A 12,496-nucleotide genomic window follows, 5' to 3' on the forward strand; every position below is an offset into this window, starting at 1 on the left:
ATTTACTATTTCGTCCTCCTAGCAATACTGTATTAGTTTCTATATTAACTGTGATGCATACAAGCACAACATTTTTAGTGTAAGTACACCATTACATTCACTCTGAGACAGCCCAGGAAGGCAGGAAACAACAGAAGAATGAATAATGGAATCATAGACCGGGTTGGGCTGGAAGGGACCTTAAAGATCACCCAGTCGCAGCCCCCCCGCCACAGGCAGGGCCCCCTCCCCCCAGCCCCGGTGGCTCCCAGCCCCATCCAGCCTGGCCCTGAGCCCTGCCAGGGTCGGGGCACCCACAGCTGCCCTGGGCAGTGTGTTCCAGCGCCTCCCACCCCCACGGGAAAGGTCTTCCTCATGTCTAACCTGAATCTACCCCCTTTCAGTTTAAAGCCATTCCCCCTCATCCTGTCGCTACACGCCCTTGCAAAACGTCCCCCCCCGGCTTTCCTGTAGCCCCCCGAGGTACTGCCAGGCTGCTACAAGGTCTCCCTGGAGCCTTCTCTTCTCCAGGCTGAGCAACCCCGACCCCCTCAGCCTGTCTGCACAGCAGAGCTGCCCCAGCCCTCTGAGCACCTTCGTGGTCCTCCTCTGGATTTGCTCCAGCAGGTCCGTGTCCTTCTTACACTGGGAGCCCCAGCGCCGAGCACAGCGCTGCAGGGGGTCTGGCGAGCAGAGCAGAGGGGGAGGATCCCCTCCCCCACCCTCTGGCCACTCCGCTCTTGGTGCAGCCCAGGGTTGGGTTGGCTCTCTGGGTGCAGGGGCACAGTGCCAGGCCAGGGTGAGCTTCTCGTCAATCAACCCCCCCAAGTCTTTCTCTGAGGGGCTGCTCTCAACCCATTCTCTGACCAGCCTGTATTTGTGCTTGGAGATTGCCCTGACCCACATGCAGGAACTTGCACTTGGCCTGACTGAACTTCATGAGATTCACACAGGCCCACCTCTCAAGGTCCCTCTAGGTGGAACCCCTTCCCTCCAGCACATTGACCCCACCACACAACTGGGTGGCATTGGCAAAGTTGCTGATGGTGGGCTCAATCCTACTGTTCATGTTTCCAACTGTCATGGCAACCCCAGCCACTTGCTCACTCCCCCCACAGCAGGATGGAGGAGAGAATAGTAAAAGTGAGAAAACTCATGGATTGAGATAAAGACAGTTTAATTGTTAAAGCAAAAGCCACACACACAGAAGAAAAGCAGAATAAGGAATTAATTCACTACTTCCCCTCGGCAGGCAGGTGTTCAGCCATCTCCAGGAAAGCTGGGCTCCATCACACATAAGGGTTGTCCCTCCCTTCCTCCTTCTTCTCCCAGCTTATATACTCAGCATGATGTTCAATGGTATGGAATATTCCTTCGGCTAGTTCAGGTCTGCTGTGTCGCCTCCCAATTTCCCCTGCCCCTCCAGCCCTCTGGCTGGCAGGGCCCAAGAAACTGAAAAGTCCTTGACTTTGTATAAACATTGCCTAACAACAACCAAAACCATCAGCCTGTTACCAACATTATTCTCACACCAAATCCAAAATACAGCATTGCACCAGCTACTAAGAAAATTAACTCTGTCCCAGCTGAAACCAGGACACCAAGAAAGGAAATCAAGGTACTGGAAATCAGTAACAGGCAAAAACCTGCCTTAGAAAAATTAGGATTAGAACCATTTGAATTAAGAGATCTAGTAACTTAAAATAGGTGCCATTACAGAAGTAGAGAGTTTGCAGAAATCAGGAACTGAACAGACCGTACCCTCTTTATTGTTAGCAACTCAGTGGCAGCAACCTTTAAGAGCATACCTAATGCTTCTCCGCTCTAATCAAAAGAGGAAACAGACAGCAGTTACAAGGGATAATTGTATTAAAGACAGATTAGAGAAACAGGTGGGAGCTGGTTTAACAGGGAAGAAGGATTTGTCTTGGAGGGGTTTCTTTTTAGAAAAACACAACAGAAAAAATATTTATTTTTCACATTTCTTGTAACATAAGGATCAGGAAAGAGAAAGGAAAAGAGACAATATAAGATGAACAAAACTCCCAAACAGCCAACCATCCATCCAGTGTTGTCAGTAGGAGGGAGGAAAAACACTCGTAAAGGGTGTGCAGTTTTTACTGAAGAAATGTGGCAAGAATGCAAAGAATGCAAAATTCCACAACAGCTAAGTGTCAGAATACCTGAAGCAACATGATTCATAAGGATCAACAGTTTCATATAATTGTTGATATGAAGCCACAGTCAAATGAAACAGACTATTAGCCATTATCAAAACATACCTGGCAAGCACTGCTTTGAAAAAAAATAATTATTTCAATTACTAATACAGGATTTTACAAGTTTGCAAAACCTGACCAAGGAAGATACTCCCAAATGTAAGTCAAGTATTTCAGAAAGGTACAAAAGATCCAAATTCTACACATAAATTTGACTTTTAACATCCTTTCTGTTTGAGATTTGCTATTCTTTTTGGATTTTCACAACAGTTGAGAACAGAAAGTTAAGGCCATTTAACAGAACAGTTGCAACAGTGGTATTACACCAAGTCACTTCAGCCACTCAAGGGAGAACTGTGCCTCAGATCCAGTTCTATTTAATATACAGGAACAGCAACCCCTAACACATTACAAAACCAAACTGGAAAAAATACATCAAGTTCATTCAGATATTGAAAATGTAAAAGAAAAGCCAAACAAGTTTTATCCTAGCCTGGAAAGAACAGCGTCATTAAAGGAAGTTACCACAGTAGTCACAGCTGCCAACAAAATCAGGCCAAGATGAAAAAAACACTGGCAGCACAGGCAAAATCGAGTCCCTGGAAGGACGCAGACCCATACTGATTTACAACAGCTGATTAGCTCCATGTTCTGGAAAGCTTTTTTTCACCACAACTCAAAATTGTACATATAAAAATCTACACGTACTATAGCAAAAATCAAGACAGTAATGACTGCCCACATCTTACTGTCTAGGTGAACATGATTGTACACATACTGCAATGTGATTTTTAAATCTACATAACATGTAAGAGGACCAACACAAAACTTTGTTACAAAACTACATACTTAAAATTCCTTTGAAAAAAACTGGCAATTTTGATGTGTATCCACTTTTATGCAATTCAAAAATACTATCACAAACCACATGACCTTGTTTTAGCATTATGTTTTTCGGGTTTTTTTACTTTTTTTTTCTTCTCAGATTCACCTTCAAGTGATATAGCAGATGAAAAATTTCAAGGCCAGATTGCCAAGCAGAAAGAGATAGTTTTGGCTAACAAGTTCAAAGAACCAGTTTCAAATGCAAAAGTTAGTGTACCAATCATATCTGAGTAGATACTTGTCTTGTACAGATACAGCATTGGCTAAATTTAAAATAGGAAACTGGATTCAGTGTGTAAAAAGGGGAAAAATCTGTGTTGGCATGCACAGATATATGTAATATACATGCTTTTTTGTATTGGCAAGGGAGAAAGACTGCATAAAAGCACCATTTCAGTTAACAGTTTCATAGCTTTTAAAATACCCATAGGCTAATTAGGAATTATTGTTTAAGTTAGCTAATTCCTAATGCTGCAGCCAACTACAACAAACACTAAAATACCAAGAAAACTTGGTATAAAATAACAAAGTACTAAGAAAGTGCACACTAAAATGTAAGCCTCTTTTTTTTAATTATTATTTGAAAGAATTTAACATTACAAAGTGTCGCCAGATTTTAAAAGAAAAAACATCCACTACGAGCAGAAAACACTCATCTCCAAAGCCAACATCCATGCTACAGAGAAGTCATCCAAAACCAGCAAAAAGCACACTCAGGCCGAGAGTAACTCTGTATCAGGTTAAAATCACACGCCCTTCATCCAAACACCCTTTCACTCTTCTAAAAAAACAACAAACCACAAAAATCTGTAAGATACTTAATTGTTGTAGAAGTATTTAAGGCTCCTTTAATAAACTTCTTCAGTTATTTTAAGGGAGGAAATCTACTTTAACCCACTGCAGTATGTAAGACTTCTTGTATTAGCATATAAACCCAAACAATGACTCTTAACAGCTGTGGGAAGAATTCATGCTTCCCCTCATTTCCAAGATACCTCGTTTATGCAGTGTTTAATATAATGCAGACTTTCTCTAAATCCTTCGCTCTGACTTGTAAATTTTAACTAGTTAGTAAAAAATAGGAGCAGTTTTCAAACTGTCTAAAACCTCCTATTTGACCAAGTAATCCATTCAATAGTTAACTGACCCAACAACTGATCAGATACCAAGCAAAGTAAAAAAAAAAAAAAAAAGCCTGACAATACTTTTCTTAAGATTATTGTAGTCCTCAAAAATAATAAAGTATAACATAAGTGATAACTGATGCAGAGGGCACTCAAGTAAAATCCCAAGACAGAAGACTAAATATTGGGATTCCATTTGCATACCTATTTTATTGTCACAACATATCTAAGGAATAGTACATTTTCTAAAAATAGGTATTATATATTGTAACAGTACCTGGTTGAAAATAGACTGCTGAGTTTTGTTTCTTTTAAAAACACGTTGCTCAAGTGTTCTAGCATTCCCCTGTTTTCTCCCAAAGCAGAATGGGATTGGGAATTACAACTGAATGCCAAGTTTTTAACTCTGGTGCTCTTAAAGACCCTTTTCTGTCATGCATTACAAAAACTGAAGCCAAAAAAATTAGAAAGCTGAGGAGGAAAAAAAGCCAGGCCAGTAGAGAAAACTGAACAGAGCTAGAAAATGAATATGGCAAGACTGGGCCAAGGAGGTAAAAGAAGGAAACAGAAACCAGTAGGGAGGATGAAGAAAACCAAACAATACAAAGGGAGACTGGATTTAGCTGGTCAAGAATGAAGCGAAAGGACAGGAAGAGGTAGGAATCAAGACTCTAAGAACAGCCAGTGAACTGAAGAATAAAGGGCTAGTTGGGGAAAGTCTGAAACTAGACATGAAAAAAGGGGATTAAGTTTTAAAGAAACAAGAAATAGCTTAACATAGTAACTGAGAAAACAAGCCACAAATGGAAGTCACATAACCAGATTAAATCAATCTAACAGTGGCTGCTGTCAAAACAAACATGGTCAACAGCAGCCCCACTCTGGCCACACACTTACTTGCATTAGGTCAGCAACAAGCACTGTGACATTGCAGGACAAGTCAAACAGAAAAAAAATGAAATTTGAAAGGCGGGGGGGGGCAGCGCGGGGGTGGCAAGGTAGGGTTTCCAACCTATCCCCCCAACCCAATTACTTTTTCATCCAAATGACTGCGCTGATTCTTTTTGCCATGTGGATTCAAGAGTATATACACTGACACACAGAGAACAGATGGTACACGCAGAGAGAGGCTAAGGAAAAAGAACTGCTTGCTTTACTGACAGCAAAGCCTTAATTCATCTTCTATCATTCACGAAAACCTATGTTTACTTAAGAATACTGGCGTAATGTGGAAAAGGACCAGGGCAGTGAAAAGACAGGGAAAATATAGCAGTGCTCAAGCCATGATGAAATACAGCCTACCACTATTTCAACGCATTCCTTTCCAGTATGACTATTAAGTTCCAAGACACTTCTGCTGTCAAGAACATGATAATTAAGAAAACAGGGTAATTTCCTTTTCTAAATCCTGCTTCTTGAGAGCAGTTACCTACTATTCTCAGTTATACTACTAGCTTTAGTAGATTTGTATGGAAATTACAAAGTATCTAAACAAAAAATTTGGCTTTTAGTGTAGAATAACAAAGCCTGAGGTAACTCAATAGACCTTTCTTTTCACCCATCTACTTGCATTCCCTCTCCCTCCCCAAATCTAAAAAAATAATATAAAACAAAAGAAATCACTTAAAGAACAGGACTAAGATTAAACCAACTACCCAATAATAATTAATAATGATTTGTTCTCAGAATAGTTTGCTAGCAGATTTCACAGTGGAATACTGCAGACAAATACTTTTATCATTACCACAAGAAACTCTTATCCTCCAGAAAATAATCAAAAAGTAGCATTCACTTACATGCTTAAGTTCCAGTATACGTGTTTTCTTAAGCCACTGCATAAATACACTATTCCAGGTCTTTGTTTACAAATTCTATTGTTTTTAAAATATCAGTGAAAAAAAATCTTGATGCAAAGAACAGAAACGGAATGGTGAGCAGAGCATTAGAAACAGGCAAGTATTGAAGAGCGGTTCTGGATGTACACTTTATCCATTACTCACGCACACTGGACAGCTGCAACTCACATACACATTTGAGTTAACAGTTCACATGTTGATTATATATATTAAAATGCAATAGCTGAAACTACCTTGTAAAATCTTTCTCCAAAACAATTTTGAAACAGCTAAAACAGGTAATAGGCAAAAACCCATTTTTGTTTAACATGAATTTGTCATGGTCCTTTCAGGGCTTAAGTTATATATACTTCATCTTCTCTCCAGAAGGATACAGACAAGGGATCACAAGTGTTTAGGTTGGGCTAACAGTACATTACCAAACAAACTGACTGCCAGCAATTTACATGAAAATGCAGTATCGCATTTAGTATCAGATATCCCATACAATAACTTCCTTTAAGCAAAAAACTCCACCTTACCTTTCCACAAACTTGCTCACATCTGAATTTTCTCCAGATTCCATTATAATGCTGAGATCAGTAATAACAACAGAGACATTCTCTTTGTTCTAGATTGGAAAAGTAACAATGCAGTATTTTAGAAATTCCTCTAGCAAGGAGAAATAAATATCTATATGCATATAAAATAGGCAAAAACATATGCAAATGCTGCTAAGTATTATAAGCTGTAGTTTAAAAAATGCTATCTCAAAGATTATATGTATAGACGTTTTCTTTCATTTCAACAGTATCAGTTTTATCCATACAACAAGGTTTTTTGAACAATATCTGAACTTGTCAGCACAGAGAATATACAGGTATAAAGGAAGAATTAAAATAAAACATTCATCTACTTCCTTTCACGTCACTTCCACTTCTTTCAGATTATTTTCATTTTCCAACACAACCCCTATCTGCCACATACACCAGGAAATTCAAATAGGGTTTCATCTGAAAACTATAACAATGCTACCCTACGTTTAAAACTAAAAAATCCTGTTTGTTTTCTTTTCCTTTTTTTATTTATTTTAAAGCTTACAGTTTTGCCTCAAATTCTTGTCCCATTTTTACAACAGTGTTACTCAGGGATATGTGCATGATAACAAAGTGTTTCCAAATTCAGAGATCTAACAACCTATTAAAAAAGTGAGAAAAGTAGTTCATATAATAGAAATGAAGCCACAAAAGAACCTTATTTTTTTTCTGCACATTCTTGAACACAACAGAGTAATAGGTTAGATAAGTGAAACAAAAAGCTTAAAATCACGTCTTGAACACCATAGCAAATGTTTCACTTTATACTGGACAACATACTTTATTTTTCTTATACCCAGTCACTACAAGCAAACAGGAATGGCAACATCGAGGAAACTAAACAGACAACCTGGAGTCAAACGCACACATCACAGCAATCGCTAGTTCTGGTTGGACACATGTACTGCTAAACACTGCCATCATTAAAGACGGAAAAACCAAACCAAGACACTACAAAGTTTAATGGATTAAGTAACATCAGGGGAAAAAAATTAACATTTAAAGCAAAACGTTCAACACATGCATGGAATTGTAGAGAAGCTGCTAGCAGTCACAAGCTAAGATGCTACTTTCCAAAGAAGCTGGTTTTCCAGTGAGCGAGTTACTAACACATGCCAAGACACCATCTTGGGATCCAATAAAAGGTTTGAAAGGAAAGCCCTTGAGAAGAAAACAACTGTTACTTGAATGACTGCTTTCTCAATAGGCTTAGACTTGTTTTGGCAGATTTTCAAGCCACCTGTACATGTCGCCTCCTAATACCCAAGGACAGTAAGAGGGGGAAAATAAACAAGTCGAGCAATGCTTTTGCATTAACCTGGTTTTCTTCACCCACATTCTGACCTTCCTAAGTGTCCACCTGTGCACAGTGGTGAACAGACAGAAGCTTCTTTGCTTGCACAAGCCTGGAATTACGAACTATATGCTCATCTGATTCTGTGCCAAACCTGAAGAACCAGCTAAGATGTAGAGTATGTCAGGCACTGAGTGACCAATGCTACAGTAACACAGACATAATCTCAACCATTCAAAGCTAGTCAGAGTGAACTCGGATCTGCCTCCCCTTCTTCGTACAATTGTATCCTGGAATACAGCTTTTAACATGAATGACATTTAACAATTTGTAATTATCTCTGATTTGAATTTAAACAAGAACAATTTGTTACTGTCTATTAAAAGGTTTGATTTAAGGTATTATGGAGCCGAGTTAACTGTATTGTAACAACTACTAGATTAAACAGCTAGAATTAATGGTATGAAAAAATTATACTGTATCTTCTGCCACATACCAACGTGTTTGTTACCTACTACGTATTTCCCAAAAAGAGCTGGTTTATTTCTTGTCTTCTATCTCTTGAGTTGGGTGAAACTAGTTGCAATTTTACATGACCTTGCCCATGATGATCTCAGTACAGGTTATTTTAAAGACAACTGTTAGCCATATCTTAGAAAAGAGGCTTCTCCATTTTTATACGCAAGAAGCCAGTGGCATAAAAAAAGTTTAACTTTTCAGGTCTTACCCTGGCATGAAGTCTTAACTTTTCTGAGAACTATGGAGGCAGACTCTTGCATCCATAGAGGACCTTCTGACTTCACTGCAAGATAGCCTGCACAGTACATGTAATCCATCATAAAACCAAGATAACAAGTCACTAGTTTTATACCACAGAAGCAGCCACCTGGAGCCAGGCAAAATGTCTCAACGCATGAGGCATGCTTTTTCATTATACAGAAGTGAAAGAATAGGGGGTTTTAATCATATAAAGTTACAAAACTGGGTAACTTAAAAATACAATCCTTAAGTTTGAATTTTTGAACTATAAATTTCTCTCAAAATCTATTTGATTTAAACAGTCCTAACAAAATGAAATCATAGAACTGTATACAATGGTTGTATTTTACAATTCTAACCAAACCATTACATTACAATTTGTACAACAGCCCAAACACATTAACATTTATGTAAATGCAAAACTTTAATAACATCAAGTTCATATACAATCACAAAAACTGAGCAAAGGAACAGAAATTCGTCTGGGTTTGAAACAGTAAATGTACTTCTTGACTTACGTATGTAACATGAAAAATAAGAAACCTGTATATTATAACACAATTACAAACTGTACTCTTCATTGGTGTTTGCTTAACTAATTTACCATTTTTGACAAGCCAAACCATACAAATACATAAAATATTGGCAATTCAAAGTTTATTAACTTCAGGTAAATTGAGATATCATTTGCATTGCATATTAAATTATGTTACAGGTGCTGTGTACTTTTTTTAAAATTCATGCAAAAATTTGAGTCAAAATAATATTTTTTCAGCTGAAGTGGTGTTTTTTTTTAATACATACACTTGGTATGCTATATATCACTTACTGTAGCGTATTTCATCAGCACTGAAGTAGTACAAGAAGGGCAACAAAGCTCTTGGGGCGTCCTGTGACGAGCAGCTGAGGGAACCTGGGGTGTTCAGCCGGGAGAGGAGGGGGCTCAGGGGGGACCTTAACACTCCCCGCAACGACCTGACAGGGGCTGTGGGTGGGGGGGATCAGTCTCTTCTCCCAGCTAACAAGCAACAGGACAAGAGAAAACGGCTTGAAGTTGCACCAGGGGAGGTTTAGATGGGATGTTAGGAAAAATTTCTTCACAGATGGGTGGTCAAGCATTGGAACAGGCTGCCCTGGGAATCACCGACCCCGGAGGTGTTAAAAAAAAAAGTCTAGGTGCGGAGTTTAGCAACATGGTTTAGCGATGGCCTTGGCAGTCCTGGGGTTAACGGTCGGCCTTGACGATCTCGATGGTCTTTTCCAACCTAAACTATCCTATGAGGCCAAGCTTTAGGCATTAGGTAGACATGTGCTGGCATCTAGTGGTGTCACAGATTTAAGCAGCACCATTGCAGTTGTAAGTAAACACCACCCAGTTATTCATCGGAGCTCCACTGACACTAAAATGTTACCACTCTGCAGGAGCACACAGGTGAGAAATAAACAATTTAAGTCACATGATTGATGCAGGCTATTTCCATGCTCAAAGCTAAATGAATTTTATACAAGCAATCGGTAAAATCATCTTGCTAAGACCACCAGTCATGCATGGATTTAAGAGATGACAGAATAACCTCATTTACGAAATTCATAATACGGCTTTTCTTTAGGAAAGACATCTTCACACAGAAAGGCAATTTTTAATACTATCAGGTTCAATCATACTCAATTTAAAAAACACCTTTAAAGCTTGAGCTGAAAATAGTTTTCTTAAGAAGGAATTCTCTTGATGTCAAAAATATTACAAATTGGGGGACATTGTTACAAATTGGGGTATTAGCTGTTTTCCACTGCTAAGTGAATTCTGTGCTAAGAATAGGTTCTTATGGAAAAGCTTCCTTGCAAAAAGTCCATAACCATTAGCGTAAGTTCCATGCAGTCCTGTGACGTATTGACTAGTCACAGTAGCCAAGCAAATAGAAATATGACCCAAGCAAAAAACCAAAATCAATTGTTCAAGTCTGTAGCGGTTTAGATTTTCCTTAGTTTCCTCAAGAAAGGTAAGGTTAGGAATTTTCCAGTCTCCAGAACAAGACACCTGACTATAGCAGAACATGTGGGGGAGATCAGAGACAGCTGTGGGATGAAAGCTGTGTTGGGTCAGGATGAAGCCCCAGCATGTACTTGGCAGAGCTGGTGAAACTCCAGCACTATTCAGGCCTTTACTTCAGTGTTAGTCTGCAAGACCGTCCTACAGGGTGTCTTAGGAAGAAAGGGCGATAGGGACTTGGTAGTCCTAAGTTTACAGTTGGACTCAATGATCTTAACAGTCCTTTCCAACATAAATGATTTTATGATAATAATTTCATGACTTAATGTTGAACATGACCTTCAGAACTATTTTACTTGGATGCACATGGAATTCACAAGTTGGGTCCAGCTGTTCTAGAGTGAAAACAGCCCACAGAGGCTTAGATGAAGGGGACTCAGGCAATCAAAATGACAAAATACCAGTTGAAGGTTTCAGCTGGAAAAGGAAGCATTGATATTTGCCCATTTGAAATTTTGATTGTTTCTTTGGGGGGGGGGGGGGTAAGTTTTTTTGTTTCAGGTTTTTTTGTGGTTTTTTGAAAAAAAACATTGATCCTTACCTGCATTTCAAGAAGCTGGAAGTCCAATCGAAAAGACAGGGAGTGGCAATTTCCTGATAATCTGTGCTTCTGCACTGTTCTGTTTCTAGCTGTTATAAAATAAAGTTAACATAATACTTTATTATAATTCTATTAATTATTGCATTAGTCATAATTAAAATACTAACTAATACTATCCATCATATAAAGTTAAACATGTTAAAAAAACCACAAACAACTAACTTCGTAGTCTTTCACTTTCCCACTACACAAAGTACTATATTTACTCAGAAACTATTTTGTCAATAAAGAAAATTATATTGTATTTCAAAATAATTGTCTTTCTGATAACAGTGAGAGTAGAATTACAACATGCATTTGCAAGTGTAATGAACTGACACATTATGCTCAGCACAGTAGCAGCAAAGGGCAGAGAAATGCTTACTTTTTTCCACTGTTTTCTTGGAATGATTTGTAAACTGAATACCAGTAAATTTCATTAAAAATGAGAGATCTGTTTCTAGAGTTTCAAGCTCAGCTTTCAGGTTTGAAGGAAATTCATGTCCCTTAATTTCTGTTTGGTATGAACTTCTAGAATTGAAAAAGAAAAAATCAGAAGACCCAGACATAAGAACATGTTTTGTCACATCAGTACAACAATACCATTAAATACAAGGCATTTGTAATGTGATCTGATGGTTTTCAGGTCAAGATCAGTTTCCAGTTTCAATCATATCACATTACTGGGAACAGTAAACTCACTCACATAAACACTTCATGTGCACCACCAGGTAGACACAGCCTTTATTATAAGCCTTGAGGTACAAGTATCCATTTCAAAGAATGTATAAAAGCAACGAACTGCGACATCTTTACTCATCTAAATTACTTAGCTGTGGAGTATACATTTATTATAGAATAGCAGTTAAATAATGGAAATAAAAAACCCTAAACATGGCATTTCTTTAGCACGTAACTAGTCCCACCTGACAAGTCTCCAGTCTTTTTTTTTTCTTAAAGTATATATGCACTGAGCTGTTTCACAGTGTGGCCTTTGCAGTATCCACAAAGCTAACATACCTGATGTCATGCTCTGACCACTATCATTGCCTTTTAAAACGAAACAAAACCCTAAAAAACACAAACCACCAACAGAAGGCAGTAAAAAAGAGACTATTTATTATTTGTTATCTTTTACCATATATAGCCCACGTCCTAAACAAGATCAGTACAGT

At 38.5% G+C, this 12,496-nt stretch overlaps 1 protein-coding gene across 2 annotated transcripts in view; it reads right to left on the reverse strand.

Annotated features, from left to right (window-relative positions):
- The window catches only part of LOC121087967 (centromere protein P), a 151,322-nt gene that overhangs the window by 136,054 nt on the left and 2,772 nt on the right, over positions 1 to 12,496 (reverse strand). For both annotated transcript variants that reach the window (XM_040593530.1, XM_040593529.1), the window contains exons 3-5: positions 11,707 to 11,852; positions 11,283 to 11,371; positions 6,585 to 6,673 (exon numbers count right to left, since the gene is read on the reverse strand). In XM_040593530.1, the coding sequence (XP_040449464.1) occupies positions 6,585 to 6,673; positions 11,283 to 11,371; positions 11,707 to 11,852 (324 nt within the window). The remainder of the gene's footprint in view (positions 1 to 6,584; positions 6,674 to 11,282; positions 11,372 to 11,706; positions 11,853 to 12,496) is intronic.

The sequence above is a fragment of the Falco naumanni genome, chromosome 4, assembly GCF_017639655.2.
Source record: "Falco naumanni isolate bFalNau1 chromosome 4, bFalNau1.pat, whole genome shotgun sequence".
NCBI classification, from domain to species: domain Eukaryota; kingdom Metazoa; phylum Chordata; class Aves; order Falconiformes; family Falconidae; genus Falco; species Falco naumanni.